General features: G+C 43.9%; 1 protein-coding gene and 1 pseudogene across 13 annotated transcripts in view; both read left to right on the top strand.

Annotated features, from left to right (window-relative positions):
- Positions 1 to 18,384, top strand: part of NFYC (nuclear transcription factor Y subunit gamma) — an 82,722-nt gene extending 64,338 nt beyond the window's left edge. For 10 of the 13 annotated variants that reach the window (XM_077150093.1, XM_077150091.1, XM_077150092.1 and 7 more), the window contains 5 exons: positions 4,404 to 4,577; positions 10,547 to 10,705; positions 13,605 to 13,712; positions 16,109 to 16,168; positions 17,141 to 18,384. In XM_077150093.1, coding sequence (XP_077006208.1) covers positions 4,404 to 4,577; positions 10,547 to 10,705; positions 13,605 to 13,712; positions 16,109 to 16,168; positions 17,141 to 17,572 — 933 coding nt within the window. In that variant the 3' untranslated portion in view covers positions 17,573 to 18,384. The remainder of the gene's footprint in view (positions 1 to 4,403; positions 4,578 to 10,546; positions 10,706 to 13,604; positions 13,713 to 16,108; positions 16,169 to 17,140) is intronic. The other 3 variants (XM_077150099.1, XM_077150098.1, XM_077150089.1) reach the window with 2 other exon arrangements.
- LOC143674411 (casein kinase I pseudogene) lies at positions 4,588 to 10,540 on the top strand (annotated as a pseudogene).
- Positions 18,385 to 18,852: the final 468 nt, after the last annotated feature.

Genomic DNA, 18,852 nt, shown 5'->3' with positions numbered 1-18,852 from the left:
GCAGATTGCATGATTCACTGAGTGTTGTAGAGACTCTTGGAGAATAGTGGCAAAGCCTGGCAGGAGCAAAGCTGTGCCTCATTCTGCTTGCTTTATTTTGTTAATAAATTTTAAATATTTTTAATGAAAAATTTTCATTATATATTATCCTTAGAAACAGAGTCATTCAGCTGACACCTGTTCTGCCTGCCTGTCTGTCCCATTTTAACTGTCAGAGAACATGTAGGAGAAGCAGGCGTCCCAGAGAGTGTTTGTAATCCTGAACCTCCATGGTGGCCCTTGGATTATTAGCAAGTCACCTGTCACCTCTTTATTAGAGCAGGGTATGCCTCACTGTGTCTCCGTCTTTCTGGGCAGTCTTTGCTACTGTAAACATCCTTGACTGGAAGCTGTAAGGTGTTGAGAGGAGCTTTCAGTCGGATGTTTACAGCGGCAGGCTGCCACGGTCGTCCCTGGCTGCGCATCGGCTTTGAAACATGTAGGTTTATGCCCACGGACTTGATTCTTCTTGGGGTACTTCCCTCCTTTGACTCTGAGAAGTCACTATAAGAGTTCAGACCTCTTCTTCTTCCTTCAAAACAAATGATACCATGCACCTGCTCTCTTTGTTTGAATTAGTTTCCTTCATGTGTCCCTCAAAAATCCCCTCCTTCGAAGCAAAATGGTGAACTCTGTGACAAAATCCAGCCTTCCTCACTCTAGTGCTAACTCCTGCTTGTTCTCTGTGCACTGCTTGATGAATAGACTGGCTAGAGAGAAGGGTCATGTCCTCCTATTCCTTTCTCTAAAGTCCTCAATGCTTCTGGCTCTCTGAGCGTGTCACATAAGCTCCTTGTTCCATCCTTGCAGGATTCAAAATGCTATGATGCATCTTTTTGTCAAGTGTGTCTAGCTGAACCAGCTCCTTGCTGCCTGGGTTCAGTTCTTTGTAAGTGTTCAAGCCATTGATTGGTGTCCTGTTTGGGAAAGCTGCTGCTTGGCCTTTGAAAGAGTGAGATTGCTGAAGACTGGCCTGAAATTCCAAGATAGCACTTTTAATTCTCAGCAGACATGTTTTCTTTGCTCTGAATTTGCTGGCACCTCCTGAAGTCCTCTAAAAACGCCTACTCTCCAAAAACTCACCCTTTCTGAAGAAGGCAGCAGTTTACTCTTGCTACTGCAGCAAATGTATTTTTTTTTCCAGTGTGGGGCTGACTATACAACACTGTAGTGGTAGCCCTAGGTTGTGGTGCTGCTCATTTGCTAGCAGTTTGTCAGTCTCAGCTTCTGAAAGATTCCAAAAGCAAGCCCTCTGATTGAGAAGGCCACTGCTAAAGCTGGGCAAGTGCCCCATTTTGGGGATTGATCCGGTCATTGTGGAATTATTCTAGCACTTGGGGCAATGTCCCATGTGGAATGCTAGGGAAAGGAACTAGCCAGAAATACCAACATATGGGTCTTTGGTCCTTAGCTTCTCAAAACATGCTGGGGAATTTGTCTTGTTCTTCAAGAGAACAAGTCAAGACTGTTCGAAAGCACAAAGTAGTTGAGGCCTGACTTCTGCCCCAGTACAGCCATGAGTTGAAAGTTCCTGCCCATTGAAATGTCATTATCTCTTCACCCATTTCTTTAAACCAAGCATAATCATTCCCTTGCTAGCTTGACCTCCATTGGCAGAATAATGAGTTTTATAATACAGAAAAACCTCAGACATGCATTCCATTCCAGTGATTTGAGAACAGTCATGCCTTGTCCTATCTACACAAACTAGACACCTCTATTTGATATGCACACAGAGTCCTATATTTCAGCCACCAAGATACTAATTGATAAACAATCTAAGAGGCTTTAGTATCAGCATAGGAAAAACTCTTTCCCTGTTCTCACAGCTTTTACAGTAGCTTCTGGAAGGGGGTATCTAAAGGATTTGTTTTTTGTGTGGCAAAAGGGCCATCATAACTTCCAGATCAGTTAGAGACAAAACAATAACAGGTAAGGGTTAGGAAATGCCAGTTTCTCCCTACTCCCTGACTTCCTACAGGTTGACTTTAGGGCTCTATACACTCTCATCACCCAAGAGCTTTCCCAAGTTGGATCTGGGTTTTGGTGATTAATGTTTTTTAATAAAATAGGAAGGGAAATTTCAGTGTGAAAATTAAATACATTGAACCTATTTTAACACCTTTGAAAAGAGGAGATGACCACTGTGTCTTGGCTAAAGAGGATATCAGTATTTTATCTCTGCCACAGCTAAGGTGTAGCTGACAGCTGACCTTTATTTATAATAGTGAAAAGGAGTTGACATTGTCAGTGTTAAGTTGTTCTGGAAACTGAGACCTAGATGAAAATAAAAGGGGGCCTCCTTTTTTCTCTGCTTCAACATAGTCATATTCAGGGTTAAAACTGTTTGGGGACAGGCCATGGTGGCTCAGCAGGCAGAGTTTTCGCCTGCCATGTCAGAGACCTGGGTTCGATTCCCAGTGCCTGACCACATAAAAAAAAAAAACAGACTGTTTGGGTCTGAAGCCTAGAAAGTTCTTGCATGTTTAAGAACTTGCTTAGAAACCCAGAATGTTACAAGTGTCTGGCCAGGCTAGGGAAATGGCCATCAGGGAACCTTATCTTACAGAGACACAGATTTCTCAGAGACAGAGTTTTCGCCTGCCATGTCAGAGACCTGGGTTCGATTCCCAGTGCCTGACCACATAAAAAAAAAAAAAACAGACTGTTTGGGTCTGAAGCCTAGAAAGTTCTTGCATGTTTAAGAACTTGCTTAGAAACCCAGAATGTTAAAAGTGTCTGGCCAGGCTAGGGAAATGGCCATCAGGGAACCTTATCTTACAGAGACACAGATTTCTCAGAGACTAGCTGTAAGCAATCCCAGTTCTAGTATCCTGGGCCCCCAGTCACAGGACAAGCCGAAGAATACTTAGCCAGATCAGTACTTAAGGGGCCACCACTATGGAATCCTAGAGGTAGCAAAAGATAATTGAAGGGTTCTTCTATTGGTAACAACTGTTGAGTCCAAAAGATTTATCATACTACCACTGTGGGTTCAGAAAAATACTTTCCTGCCTCTATAAATCCATCATTCAGCAAACATTTTTTGAGTGCCTACATGGGAGTGTTAGGGACAGTGCAAGAGAGAGCTAGTCTTTGCCCTCATAGAGTTTACAGTCTAGTAGGGAAGGAGTTAATCCAGCAAACATGTTCAGAAAATATAATGCGGAAGTACAGATACTGTGGATGAATGATTGGGGTGCCTAACCTATTAAGGGCATGGAGTCAGCACCAGCCTTGTAAGTGCCACTTTGAGGAGCATGAATTACTCCACAGGATCTCTGTACTTTGAAGAAGTATCTTTTTGTTCTTTTTGGAGCCGTTGTTCCCCCTGGTAAACTTAGCCCAGAACATGGAAGTACATAAATTTAGCTAATTTTTTATTCAACCAGTACAAAGTGGTTGTATGTTTTGTTGTTTTTGTTGTTCCAGGCAGGGCCACCGTGTTTCACAGGTCACTCTGGAGCAGATGCCAATCTCTGTATCAGTAGTCAGGGGCCGGCCAACCCCGGACTCTCCAGGCTGTAACCATGCTGTAGTGTGTGTAAACATCCTACACTCTCAGCTGTGAGCTCAAGGTGGCTGGGAGAGGGTTGTTTACTCCTTCTGCCATGGAAAACGTCAACTGAAGAAGGAACAGTCTCTTCACCCAGCAGATCGGACAGAATGCGACCTCCCTAGTCAGCCAAGGCAGCACCCCAGGGGCGAGCTGTCCATCAGGCCCCCTGGGTTGCACTTCTGTGGCCAAGTACAAGCAGAACTAGATGTGGCATTTGTTAGACATGGCTCTCAGTGACCACAGATCTTTTTGTCATAAGAAGCTGGGCACTTGCCTGCCAGTACTAATATTTGATTCTGAAATTCCCATCCAGAAAAACTCCTCTTTCCCTTTCTCCTGCTCTGTCCTCCCTCAGTTGATAGGAACAGAATAGTGAGTGCTGCCTATAAGGGAGATTGGGAGCCAGCCTGAGAAGGATGATGCTTGGGTGGCATCTTCCTAGCACTTGCAGTTAGCACTGTTCTCAGATCACAGGCCTTGACATCATTAACTGTGACAATCACTGCTAGTGTGTGGTTTTTCATTATGGTGGTTATTTGCCCGTTTGCAACTCATCACACAATGGATTATTATTCTATACTTCAGAAAATTGGCTGTTTTGTGAAGCCTGTGAAATCTGTAATTTTTAGTTTGATTTAGCACAACTGGTCTCTTCATATTCTACTTTCCCTTGGCTTCAAATGTGGAGAGCTCAGCATTCAGCAGGCAACTACACAGAGCCCTTTTGGGGGAAGAGTGGAAATTCACTGTGGTAACTGCGGAGTCAGTTCTTTTCCTCTTACCTGCCTTTTCTTCCACCCCACAGGAGGAGGTGCGCCAGTCTGTGACTCCTGCTGAGCCTGTCCAGTACTACTTCACGCTGGCTCAGCAGCCCACCGCTGTCCAAGTCCAGGGGCAGCAGCAAGGCCAGCAGACAACCAGCTCCACGACCACTATCCAACCAGGACAGATCATCATCGCACAGCCTCAGCAGGGCCAGGTCTGTGAGCTGCTGAAGGTGCCTACCTAGCAGGACAGCTCCTCTTAGGTTTAGGTTGGGAAAAGTTTGATTAGGGCAGAGAGATGGCCAAATCATAATAAAGCACTGTATTTGAAGTCTAGAAACCTGAGCTTTTCCCCAGATTCAGCCCCTGAGGTAGTAAAGTATTATCCTCATTATCTCTGGGCCTGTTTACTCATGGGTCATAATGCTCTCCAGGATCTGTATGAGCTCAAAAATTTTAGAAGGTAAAAAAAAAAATCTCCAGAATGCCCCCATGAAGAGTATTAGAATCCCTATAGAAAGCATTTTATGTGGACTCTGTGCCTGGTATCTGTGTGTCTATACCAGAGTTGGAATTTTTGCCTTTAAAGAGGGATATTGGACATCACTGCCAGCTTGCATCCCTCTCCAACCCCTCTTCCCTACTTCTCTGTCCCCTATACTTGGATCAAGTGACCTGCTTTTTTTACAGTAGCAATCATAGGGTTCCTTCTCTCCACAGTAGTAGTGTGAGAGCAGTAATGTCCATGTTTGTTAGCCATGAGAGGCTGCAGAGAATTGTCCTCTGAATACAAATTCCCTGCCAGTCATTAATTCATTTATTTAGCAAACATATATTGAGCATCCACTCTAGGTAAAGTCCTATGCTATGTACTAGGAAAATAAACATGAATAAAACAGTTCCTGTTTTCAAGGAACTTGCAGTCACATAGGAGAGACAAATACTTAAAGATTACACCAACTTACGGAAAATGTAAGATAAAATTGTTGGCCACAGGAACAAAATGGCAGCTTTGGCAGAGTAACAGGGATTCCTCCAAGCAGGAGCAGCAGTGGTGGCCTCGGTAATGCTTCCCTAACTTATCATTCCCCTTTTCAAGTCCACAACGTTGCCACAAAAGCGAGGCAGCAATGGCTGCCCAGAAACAAGTGGCCCAGCCTGATAACTGCAAAAACTCCCTCACAAACTGTGACCTAGCAAAAAGAAACCTGTCTGAGAGTCAGTGATCAGGTTTCCCTCAGATAATTCTGGTGTCTGTAATGCTAAGAAAGAGCTTTTGTTTTCCATTTCCCTCCTCTGTAACCTTTCTGTGTGAATGGGCCCTGGAAGCCCTGACCTCCTCCCAGAGGTATTGGGGCTTGGCCCCCAGACCTCCATTTTTGTCTCTCAGGAGGGTAAGGAGCTGCAGCTCCAAGGCTAAATTCATTGTCCAAGGGATATATAAACTGGTAGGGAATATCTGGTGTGGCTTCTTTCGGGACATTAATCTAGCAGTCACCATCACCAATGGCAAGGAAGCGGCAGTGCAGTTTTAGAATCTCAGAAGGCCAGGTATCCCTAGTTGTTGTACAAGAACAAACTCTCCAAGATTCTTCAAGGTGGAGTTTGCATCCCCCACATAATGGTGGTTTGGTCAGGAAAAAGACCATAATGTGCTTGGACCCAGCCTTGTAGACCTTTCAGTTTCTGTTTAAGATGGTTCACAATGAAAACTGTACTTACGTTAACTGACCAGATGATCAGTAGAATTGAATATGAGCAAAGAATTTTATACATCGAGACAGACTTAAACCTGATAACTTCCTAATGGTATTAGGAGTAAGGAATAAGCTATTCCTTATTGATTTTGGTTTGCCAAAAGTGAAGAGACAACAGGACAAGGCAACACATACCATACAGAGAAGATAAAAATCTCACTGACAGTGCCTGATACGCTAGCATCATTGCACATCTTGGTATTGAACAAGGATTTGTTTTGATATATTTTAATAGAACCAGTCTGTCATGGCAAGGACTAAAGGCTGCAGCAAAGAAACAAAAGTATGAAAAGATTAGTGGAAAGATGTCTACTCCTGATGAAGTTGTATGTAAGAGGTTTCCTGCAGAATTTGCCGTGTACTTAAACTGTTGTGCGCCACACTTTGAGGAAGTCCCAGATTACATGTATTTGAGGCAGCTTTTCCACATTGTTTTCAGGACCCTGAATCACCAATATGACTACACATTTGATTGGACAGTGTTAAAGCAGAAAGCAGCACAGCGGGTAGGCTCTTTGAATGGGCAGGGTCAGCAGGCCCAAACCTTCATAGGCAAGCAAACTGAAAAAAGAACCTGAAGGTTTTAAGCATGAATAGATGGATAGAAGAAGCAGAGCAGATGATTGGAGCAGTATTTGTTTCCCCCCTAATCTAGAAATTTTAGTTCATTTGTATGCTAGCCGTCTAGCCAGTGGTTATGGACAACCATTTAATGGGTTTAAAGAACTTAATTTCAGTATAGACTAGCTCTGGGCAGCAATGGTGGTGCTATATCCAAGTTTTAGCCACTGTAATTGTGAATATTAACTGAGATGTGAAACTTGGTGTCCAATTTTCCATTGCATTTTTTCAAGTGGAAAAGTTAACTAAATGGTTGACACAAATTGGTGGAGAAATTGTACATATGCCAGTTTTTGTTAAAATTTATTTTGAGCTAATCTGCTTTAAGATCTCATTTCCAAAGAGCTTCATGAACAATCTTCAGCTACAGTTGTGATGGTGTAAATGCCCACAGTTGTGCATTCATAGGTTTTCTCCATCTCTGGGGTTTGTAAGTTGTTCACTTACAGCATTCTTAAAATGGTTGGATTCTAGTTTGCAAGCCAACTAATAAGGTAGCAACCAAAGATTCCAGTGTTTGAGCATATGAAGGACTCTGCCTGCTTATCTGTGTTAGAAATAACAGCATCTAAAGTGAAGACTTCAGGAAAAACTTAGTGATTAGTAGATTATCCTTAGGACTCTGCATTAATTCTATGATATTCTTGGTACTAAAAATATTTGTCACAGATTTAGTTAACATCTCACAACTGAATATGTATGTATGTTGCTTAGATAAATATAATCACTGTAAACATAATCTGAGATTTTTTAAATTTTGAAATGGGAGTTTGTTTATAAGTTCATTAAAAACTGTTTCTGTAAAAAAAAAAAAAAATAGAATTTTGTATGGAGTGTTATGGGGACACCTCAAAAGGGTTCTTAAAAGATATGGTGAAGGTGGTAGAACAGGATGTCAGGGAAGGCTCCTAAGGGAATGATAGGTGTCTTAGAGGGAATAGTGGAAATTAGAGAGGGAAAGGAGGGCATTCCCCATAAAGGGCACTGCATAAGCAAAGGCTTGGGAGTGAGAAATAACAGTGAGCAGTAGGAAAATGCAGTCAACATAGGAGAACATCCGAAAATGTAGGTAAGGGGCATATGCTGGCTGCCTTGTGTATTCTGGTAAGGAGCTGGGTCTGCCTTGAAGAAGAAAGTGGGGCGTGGATAGATTTAAACATTAATTATGATTTTTAGGGCTTATTCCTGCTCATTTATTTATCCGTATAACAAAAGTTGAATGCTTTTAGTATACCAGGCACTGTGCTAGGCAGGAGGGACTCAAAGATGAGCTCAGCCTCATTCCCTGCTTTAAGACATTCACTATACCATGATATCTAAGGAACCTTATTTTGTTAATGTTTGGTGGGAGTTTTACCTGCCAAAGGCTTTATCAAAACCTTTACAGAGCAAACTTCTAGGGAGTCTTCCAAGAACTGGCTCTGATTGGCTGATCATCCTGCAGTGCTTATGGTCATTGTGGCCTGACGGCAGGGCATGCCATACATAATTTGACAGCTGCCCTGCTAACATAAGCTCTCATTTTCCTGAAGTGATTTAGAAATACGTCAGAAATCCTCTTGGGAAAGTTGGGTTGATATATTACAATGATGAGTTGGCAGCATGCTCTTTTTTTTTTTTAAGTCAGCAAAAATTTCATCTGTCCTCTTCTTTGCCACCCCAGACTTTCTCAGCTTGGAGTTGGTAAGGCTTGAGAGGAGGGTCAAGTTGGTCCCTTCCAGTTGTTGTTTTTTTTTTTTTTTTTTTTTTCCCCATTCTACATGTACAATCCAGTTTTTGTTTTGCTGTCTTACTGCCTCAGGATGGCCTCATGTTGTGGCTGCTTCACCTATAGAAGTGGGTTTTTCAAGTTGAGTGCAAAGACTATTGCAGAACAGAATACATTTTAAAGCAAATTTGGAAGGATATGTTGTTCTAGGTTGCTAGCTGCTGGAATGCAACACACCAGAAACGGATTGGCTTTTAATAAAATGGGATTTATTTTGTTAGTTCTTCAGAGGAAAGGCAGCCAACTTTCTACTGAGGTTCTTTCTTACGTGGGAAGGCGCAGGATGGTCTCTGCTAGCCTTCTCTCCAGGCCCCTGGGTTCCAACAACTTTCCCCGGGGTGACTTCTTTCTGCATCTCCAAAGGCCTGGGCTGAGCTGCGAGTGCTGAGATGAGGAATGCTGAGCTGCTTTGGCTGTGCAATGTTGCACTCTCTCATTTAAGCACCAGCCATTTAAATCAAACATCATTCATTGCAGCAGGCACGCCTCCTAGCTGACTGCAGATGTAAATCGGCAACAGATGAGGTTCATATACCATTGGCTCATGGCCACAGCAACAGAACTAGGTGCCTTCGCCTGGCCAAGTTGACAGCTGAATCTAACTACCACATATGTGGTTTGATTAAGTGAATCCTGCATTTTCTGTTGTGAAGTGGGGAAACTTGTTCCTGGAGGTTTGAAAATTGTGGTGTGAGAAGGGAACAGATATTCCTGTTGTCCCAGCCCACTGTAAGTATTTTTACTTAGCTCCTTCCATCATTGTTCTTCACCTCCCTCACCCAGTTTGTAATAATTTCTCCTTACTTAGTAATACCTTGATTCCTCTTCTAAAGTTCCCCCAAGCATTTTCCCTTCCCTTATAATTTTAGATGCATAGTTTTAATGTTCAGTAGAACTCTGCAGTTGGAATGCAAGACCAGCAGGGTAACATCAATTGAGGACCTTGATCTGTTCAAACTCCCAAGAGTCTTCTCATTGAGATGATTCTTAATTCAGAGTAGAGTGAGATCATGTTCAAATTTGGGGGGTTGGAGGTGCTGGTGCAGTTTTAGAAGGCTCCGCCCACCTCCTACCACTACCATCATTTGAACCAGATGGGCTGGGCTCACTGTTCTAGGTAGTCTGTGAAGGTAAAATGTAGAGCTAAAATTATGAGATGTTTAGGAATGTTTTGGCCATTCAAGTCTTTGCCATCTCTCAGAGAAGCAAATTTCTTAGGAATACAATCCACTGAGTCTGTACAAGAGGTGCAAAATCTGCCAAGTCATATACATTAGACTAAAATTCCTTAAATCAGATATTCCTGTTTTTAGACTATTAAGTGTCTTGCTTTATTAAATTCTTTTAATTAGGGATAACCTCAGTTAAGTGTCCAGGTAGTTGAGGGTCTTAATGGTGTTTGCCTCTCCCATGGGAAGCCATGCTGTGGTTCAGTGCAGCCATCTAGCTGGTATGGGCAGAAGTCCTTCTGCTTCTTGTATAGGGGTGAAAGCCAGTGGGCACCAAGCCCAGCCTTAGGAATTTGCCCGTGTACTTTATTTTCCTTCCGTTGTCCTACATGCCAAAAGAAAGGAGTCCAGGGCCCTGAACTGAGTAGTAAATTCATTCTGACTTCACTTTCCATTTAGATTTGTCCTCCAAATTTACATTCTCCTGACTTGACTTTGTCCACTTCTTAAATGAACAATCATGGTTGCTTTTGAGTCTTTTTGTGCCATAGGCCTTAACATCATTGAAAGAACTGTGAAGTTGAAGCATTTGAGGCATGAAGATTTATGTTTGGGGCCTAGACAAATATTCTGTACTGTGAGCCTAAAAAAACTGTTTCGCTTTCCTGTCTTTTATTTCAGAGAGTAACTTAGCAATGCTCTAAGCCTAAAGCACACTGCAATTTGAGTATTGTTATTAGTATTGAAGTGAGTCCAGGCATTAATGGAGGGGGTTTGCTCCCAATTAATTGTTTGCTGTTAACCCCTTGGTAATCCTCCTGGCTCCGAGCCAGCGCTTATTCAGTCTTCTTCTGACTCTTTTTTTCCAGACCACGCCTGTGACAATGCAGGTTGGAGAAGGTCAGCAAGTGCAGATTGTCCAGGCCCAGCCTCAGGGCCAAGCCCAGCAGACCCAGAGTGGTACTGGACAGACCATGCAGGTGATGCAACAGATCATCACCAACACAGGAGAGATCCAGCAGATCCCAGTAAGCCCTTTACAGCACCATTCTCAACTTCAGAACAGGAAATGCTTGAAGATTTTATATATGCATATACTTAAACATGTACACATACACACACCTATGTAGATTTATTTTTTTTAACCTATATTCCTGTTACCCCAAGACCATAACTTACTTCACTATATTTATTCCCTATTTTCCCTTAATCCAGGTTCAGCCACTATGTGGCAGCTTCTTTCGATTTTCCCTCATTCCACCTGTGCAGAGAAAGCATTGTAACCAACATCTCATGCCACTGCAGTTCTGTCTTTTGATTAGCAGAGAGTAAGAGGGAGGTATGTGGTGAAGGCCATAAATACACTTGTTGCATATTCATGAGTCAGTTCCCAGTGGAGCCTGCAGTAAAGTGTATTTTTGGCTTTCATTTAACTTATCCATTCCTTCACTGTGGCTGCTGCTTCCTGTGTGCCTTGAGGGATTTCATTTCTTAGATTCGTTGGCTGTTTTTACTTGTACTTGTTCTTTTGTAAAAATGTCCTTGTTTTAACACTTTCAGTCTGTACATTGGTCATTTTGCCACCAAAAAAATGTGGAAAGTAAGTGACATGGCACAGGAGCAGTCCTCCTTTTTCCTGCCTCATACCCTTCTTTCTGTTGTAAATGAAATGTAGGCAGGTACAGAAACTCAACTGAACTTGGTTAACCATTTCCTCTTTGAAAAAAAAAGTAGAAAGCATCCTCAGCCCTGTTTAAGGAACTATTCTTATTAAGTTAAGAGAAGGCTTAAGAAAGTAGAGTGTTGTATATTGTGCATCTTTCTCTTTCTTACACACACACACACCTGCCACCTATCAATTCCAAGTGACTGAGCTCTGCCACTAACTGCAAGACCTCTCTCTTGAATGGTTCTCATTTTTGCTTGCAAAAGCCCCAAGACACATTCATTTAAGCTACAGAAGAGTTCCCACCTTGCAATAACTTTAATTCTGATGTTTTTAATCCCCTGAGGCACACACCTTTGGCCTAGAAGACATGTTGCAGAATTCATGATCTCATCTTCACTAGTCTCATAAACCTACAAGAGTCTGTTGAAAGGGGTTAAAGCAGCTCCTTAGAGTGCCTGTATTGTGATGAGTTTCAAGAAGAAAACTTCCTTTTTGAAAGCCCAAGGGATATGCTTATTTGTCTTGTAATTAACATTAAAAGGCTGTGAGAACCCCCAGATCCAACCTTATGGTAAAGGACTATGAGGCAGAGCATCATCGGATGACTTACCCTAAGCCTAAAAGGAATAGAGCTTCTTGGGGTCATTTGGTGTTTTAGCCACACTTTGGTTTCTGCAAAGAACTCCTTTTCCCAGCTAGAAAATTTTAAGTCCCTATGGATGTCAGAACACTTTTCTCCCACTCCTGGGATGAGGCTGAATTCAGGTCTTCATCCTGTGATCCTTGGCTGGAGTTTTGTGACTCCTGGGACCAGCCACTGTCAGTCTCATGTGAGGTTTCCCAAGCCACCACCCAGGTACCTTATAAGCAACTTAATATTGTTGCCCAGAAAGCTGCATTATGGGATTTAGGTAGAGGATTTAGGGTTGGCACCACATCTTGAGCTCCTCCTGGAGTATTCTCAGAAAAGAAATAACTGCAGATCACACTACTCTTGCCTTAATGCTTTTGAATGAGATTCTTAACTGGTTTAGATTTTGTTGTCCTCCATCTTTCCTCAAGCTGACAATTCTGAGATGTTCTACCAAGAACTTCAGAGTTAGTCTCTCCTTGGTGGTTCATACACCCTTTGAGGCTGGAAGTTTCAAAGAGGCAGTTTAATGTAACACTGCATACAGGAGTGCAGCTTCATCTCAGCTGCATTTTCCTCATAGAAAATTCTGTGCACTGAAGTTTGCTCTTAAAAGCAAGGGGAAAATTTGCCTCAAGAAGCTCCCCATAACAACAGAGTCAGCCTGGTCAGCCAAGGGGTGGTGTCTAGGTCCCCAGATAGAGACAGACCAAATACACCTGTGCTTCCAGAACTTCTTTCATCCCCCAAATCCTCAGTGTGAATGTCTGCAGTCCTCCTCTGCTGAGCCACAGTTTTTCTCACGTTGAAACTGCCTTGGTTCACTAAGGCAGTTCACCCTCACATTCAAAGCACTAATACTTTCATGGTACACTGGAGCGTTAAGAGCCTGAGTTAGGGCTTTTAGCACACAATTAAATGCAGCATGTGGTATTATTGTATTATCTGAGACTTAATCGTAAGCATAAGGGACTCACTTTTGCAGCTTTGGTTTCCCATGATGGGGTTTTCTGTGAAAGGCTTATTGATTCAGCGTCCCCTTGGGAGATGTTTGGCCAAAGCTAGTGCTGAACACCAAGGATCCTAAAAGTCACAGAGATACCCCCATTGGTCCAGGCCAGCTTCTTCCTCCAAGATTTGCAGCATGGGGCTGTACACTACCAGGGCAATGGCGCAGGGTGATAGCTGTCTGCTTTGGGTTCCTAGCAGACACCAGAGCTCTTAGAATTATAGGGTCAGTCATCCCCAGGACTAGGGTCGGGAAGTATGGAGATGGAGGAAAAGAAGCCCACACTAACCATTCTGAAAATGTCAGTCTTTGGGACCAGTTCCTAAGACAAACTAATCAAACAGCCAAGCGCCATGAATAATTGAGGACCTAGATCCTCTGGGAGTTTTTTCCAAAGTCCATTCAGGGAGCATAACTTCTTTAACATTGTGTGGTTTGTGGGGTGGATGTGGTTTTGTTTTGTTTTGATCTCTGTTAAAAAGGAACTTCTTTCAGGATGGGCTTCTTTAGAGGACTTGAGAAAGAGGGGAACAGCCAGAATCTCTGGTCATATAAACTTTTCCTGTTTGAGGTTACACTCAGTCTTCTGTGGTCTCTTCGTTTCTGCCTCTGCTCCAGGTACAGCTGAATGCCGGCCAGCTGCAGTATATCCGTTTAGCCCAGCCTGTATCAGGCACCCAGGTCGTGCAGGGACAGATCCAGACACTTGCCACCAATGCCCAGCAGGTATGTGCCCCAGAGATATGGGGCTTGAGTTGGAGATCAGCAGGAGCTGGCTTCTGCCTAGAAAGGGGTACACGACATACAACTTTCTCACCACCTTATCCTTCAGCAAGAACCACCTCCACACCCTCCACATCTGTTCTGCTTCCCAAAGGACAGATTGGGGTAATTGGAAGACTGGATTCAAAGTGTGTCTCTTACTAGCCTTTCCTCAAGAGAAACACAAGGCAGGGGAATCTTCAGGGATACTTGAAGAAAGCCTAATGTGTATATCCGTGACTGACTGTAGAAAGCATTTTGGGAGGCCGCCCAGTTGTCAGACCATTTCTCTCTTTACACAACACCAGTTGCTGTTGTGTCCTCCTGTCCCTTTGGAAAGCCTACTTAGATTTTGCCCCCTACCTCCTCACACATTCCTAACCAGAGAAATTGCCCCTTTCATTTCCTCTCATACCCTAAGATATTCAAGGCAGTGAGTCATAGATCCTGAGGGGGCTGCCTTCCTGGACTGGGGAAATGGGAAGATGTGGGCATCATTTGAAGGGTATGGGGGATGCTGGTCAAGGGAAAGCATTGTTAATGGATTCTTTTGCCTCAGACCCAAAAAAAGCAGCGATCGTTTAAGAGCTGGACCTGTCTGGCCCAGTTGCAATTTTGGTGATGTATCTATTGACAGTGGTGACAGAGCTGGGTTTTAGAGTTGGTCTCCAAAGATCTCATCTGGGAAAATGTGAGAAATGAGCCAAAAGCAAGGCTTCTACTTTCTGTACAGTTCTTGTGATCATTAAAGGTCCTCTCCATACCCACTCCCTGCTTTACCTAAGGACTTGGGCTTTTCCATAATATCGTTGGGGCTCACCAGCACTTATTCAGATCACAAGACTGCTCATACCTTTATGTACTCTTCTCTCTCTTTTTTTTAACCTTGTAAGATTCTTCTCTGGGATCTGAAAACATTTTATGGCACAGGGATGGGAGGAAATGAGAAGCTCCCCAGAGATCAGTTTTGGGAATGAAAAATAAAGACAGAAAGTGGGGAAGAATTGAGTATACAGAGAAGAGGCGAGAACAAGTTGTAATCAGGACAACTAGGCATTTAGTAGGTGCTTAGTAAATGTCTGTTGATTGGATGCTCAAAAGAATAATATGTAAATGAAATTTTCTCTTCAGCTGTTGTAAATGGCATGCTTGCTGGCCACAAAGCAGTTAACTTCATCTATAAGGATATTTTCCATTTGTCTTAGGCTTATTCATTTACTGTACAAATATTTTATGAATACTTATCTTTTGCTGAGGGTATAAAAACAAAACTTTGCTCCTGCCCTCAAGCAGCTTATAGACTGATGGGAGGAGAAAGACCAGAAACAAAGCACAATAGAAATTTGGAAGCTTTGCATACCCATCTCCTTTTTGCTCCTTATAGGCTCACTGATAGGCCTGATAGGGTTGCTTTTAGCCACCACGAGGACAGTCCTTTTTTTGCAGGTTGGCTGTGATGATTTCAGGAACTGGTAGAAGGAGGACATTGTTAGTCAGACATTCCATAGATACACACACACGTGCTCCAGTCTTCTTTCCACTCTACCAAGCTGGCCCCAGCAGTTATTGTTTTATGATGCAGGTCTATATGCCAGTAAATTTACTTTAAAACCCATTTAAGTTAAAAAAAAAAAAAAACCCATAGAAGATTTTAAGTGCCTATGATAAATGTCTTCCTTGCTCTAACCCTTGCTTCTCCCCCTTTCTCTGAGGCTCCCATCCACCTACCTTCCGTTGTACCAGAGGCGGCACGTGTTCTTTCTTGGAAAAAGTACTTCATGATTTTGCCACGAGGGCTGCCAGGGCCAAGACTGCCTACTTGCCAGGGTGTTTCATATTCCAGTCATATAATCTGGGTGATAGGGGTTGGTTTGGAGCCCACCTTCCAAGAATGAAATGGACCACTCACCACTCACCCAGTGTTTTACAGTCTGTCTTCACTGGCTGAAAGACCTTTAGGGCTCATGCTGAAACTGTAGATGTTAGCTTCTAGGAGTTAGGCATTGTGTTTGACTTGAACCTCAATCTCCAGAAAGACCTTGGGATGAATGGGGAGGTAGGGGAGTCGATGGGCATTAAGGGAGATGGGTATGGTAGTTATTTAGTATGTCCTTGAGGGTCTTCTGTGTGCCTCTGTGGTTCCACCTCTGGGTAGCTGTCAGTACCGGGAAGGCGGTGAGGGGGAAGGGAAGTGATCCTTGTTTTTCTGCTACTCATTGAGCACCTGTTCTATGCCAGGCCTCATTCTGGGCACTTGACATACACTGTCTCATTGATTTTCACAACCCTCTCCTGGGCAATGGGCTGGTGATGAGGCCTTGCAGCCGACATGCTACTCTACTGTGCTTGATTTCCTACAGATCACACAGACAGAGGTCCAGCAAGGACAGCAGCAGTTCAGCCAGTTCACAGATGGACAGGTAGGATGCCCAGCCTGGGCAGGGGAAGAGGGTAAGGGGTTAGGAATGGTATCCCTGGATGGTTTAGAGCAACTATCCTATCCTCTATTAGCAATGAATGAACAAAAATAGTTAAAATAAGTACAGTTTTTAAGTCAGGGCACCTGTCTTATAAAGATTTGTGTCCTTTCAGACTTGTGGAGCCAAAAATAATTTTAGACATTATATAGCCCGTCTCCATTTTACAGATGAGTAAACTGAGCCCCAGACATGAGAATTGTCTTGCCCAACCTCACTCAACAGTTCGTTGCAGAGCCAGCACTAGAATGCAGGTCTTACTTCCCTCTAGGACTATTTCTCTAAGCCATGGTGCAGCTTAATAGCCTGAATTAGTTGAAATGCAGGGAACATGTAACCTCTTAAGCTCCCTCAGTACCTGGAATTCAATAATTCTAAACTCACTCAAAACTCACAAAAGGAAGGAATCCTCCTCCGTTCCCCTTTCCCCTCACAGTACAGATCCCAGAGATCCCGGTGAGAAGGTAGGATGACATGCCTTAGCTTGTGCTCTCTGCTGCCCTGTAGGGAGAGGAGCTCCCAGTAGGAAGAGGAGCTGCCCAGTAGGGAGAAGACCCACCTCTCCCTTCCGCCAGTACCAGGTGCTGGGCTCATATGCCAGGGGTCCTATTGGCTTTTGATTTCATTTGGGGGTACCTGAGAAATAAAATAGCCTGTTGACCCTGGCCTTCTAAGTGACTGTGTCTGCATCCTCTTCACCCACACGGGTCTTGGCTGTAGGAAGTGTTTTACCTCCTCAGCAGGGCCACGTAGGAAAGGCAGACTCCATTTAGCCTGATTTGGCCCAGACATTCCGAGGCAAGGAGGAAGGGGGTTAAGCCTACTGCCCCTGTCGATGAGGATTGCCAAGAGTTGGGGAAATGCTGACTTCCAAGCTGCTGGTACAGTGGTTTGAATTGCTTGTGTTTGTCACAGAGGAACAGCGTGCAGCAAGCTCAAGGCTCTGAGCTAACGGGAGAGGCAGAGCCCAGAGAAGTGAAAGCCACAGGAAATTCAACTCCCTGCACCTCTTCCCTGCCCACTACACACACACCCTCACACCGGGCTGGTATCTCCTGTGTCTGCTGTTCCCGACCCCAGCAGAACTCCACAACCCCTCCTCCCTCTGATGCCTTGCAGTGGGTGGTGGTTGAGGTATCTGGGGCCCCCAACCAACTCGAGGCCCATAGGGAGCTGCATGCCCCTCTCCCAGGGGTGACCTCACTCTCTCCTCTCCACCCCTCACAGCAGCTCTACCAGATCCAGCAAGTCACTATGCCTGCGGGCCAGGACCTCGCCCAGCCCATGTTCATCCAGTCAGCCAACCAGCCCGCTGATGGGCAGGCTCCCCAGGTGACCGGCGACTGAGGGCCTGAGCTGGCAAGCCCAAGGACACCCAACACAATTTTTGCCATACTGCCCCAGGTGATGGGCACAGCCTCCCTCCCCAGAGGACCCGGCCAACCTCAGCGCCTCCTGCAGGCTAGGACACTGGTGCACTACGCCCCATGCCTGGAGGCCGAGATTCTCCAGCGGAAAGATGGGATTTTTTTATTTCCTTTTTTTTCCACCCCTAAGGAATCAATATTTCAATATGTTGAGCTGTGTGTCCAAAGCTATGAAATGAAAATATTAAATAACATATTTATGGCATTTTCTTGAAGAATGTGTTGAAGAAATATTTCTTCTCTTGTTTTTCTTTTTCTTTTTTTTCTTCTTTTTTTTTTTTTTTTTTTATGTTCTCACCGCCACTTCCTTTTAGAAGAAAATCTCCCCAGGGGTGCATGTTATCATCTTCTAGCTCTTGAAACAAGTTGCTGCCCCAGGATTTGCCACCTTGTTCTACCCTCAGATTAAATTAGGTAAATGGGTGTAGCTTCTTATTCATTAGTGGTCCTCTCCCTGTCCTTCTTGCCCCAGAGCTCTGTGTATTTGTGTCCAGAGGATGTGAAAACATTCCTTGCGTTTAAGAAATGAACTCATTCCCTACAGAGCATGGATGATTTCATTCCCAAACCTCTCCCAGGGACCTAAGGAAACTAGAACTTGGTGCATTTGCCCCCTACCCAGCCCCAGTTTTTTAACTTTATTTTTAAAAATGCATTAAAAATTGTGCTAGTCTCCTTTAATGCATGGACGTCAAACTGCATGAAATGCAATAAATCTCATTTGATAATTTAGAGTCTGGGTTTCTGTGTCTCGGGCATTCATGGGCCACTTGGCTTGGAAAGTTTTGTTTACCCTCAGGTTGAATGGCTAGGAAGGAGGGGTGTGCGTTGTGAAAAGGGGATGTCCAGTGTTGAGGAAACTGGAGCTGCACATCTGATTCAAACTGAGATCTGCAACCAGTCTTAAAAATAAACCTCATCTGAATCCGTTTGCTACTCACAGGTGTGCTGTGCCTGTGCCCATTACCAAAGGAATGGTAGCTGCATGGAGGATGGGCCCGGGCCTGCTTCTGGTTAATTGAAACCGGTTAATTCCGGTTAATTAAAGTATTCCACTTTCCAGTCCTTCACTGGCTATAGAGGCCGGTGTGGTAAGCCATCTCCTTTCTTAACCACCATGCCAATGAGACCTGCTGTTATGGAAAGAACAGTGAACTACCTGGGTACCAGGAAAAGTAGGCCTTTTCTTCTATGATGGTA

The sequence above is a fragment of the Tamandua tetradactyla genome, chromosome 2, assembly GCF_023851605.1.
Source record: "Tamandua tetradactyla isolate mTamTet1 chromosome 2, mTamTet1.pri, whole genome shotgun sequence".
Lineage (NCBI taxonomy): Eukaryota > Metazoa > Chordata > Mammalia > Pilosa > Myrmecophagidae > Tamandua > Tamandua tetradactyla.
This window is presented reverse-complemented; position numbering and strand designations above follow the sequence as displayed.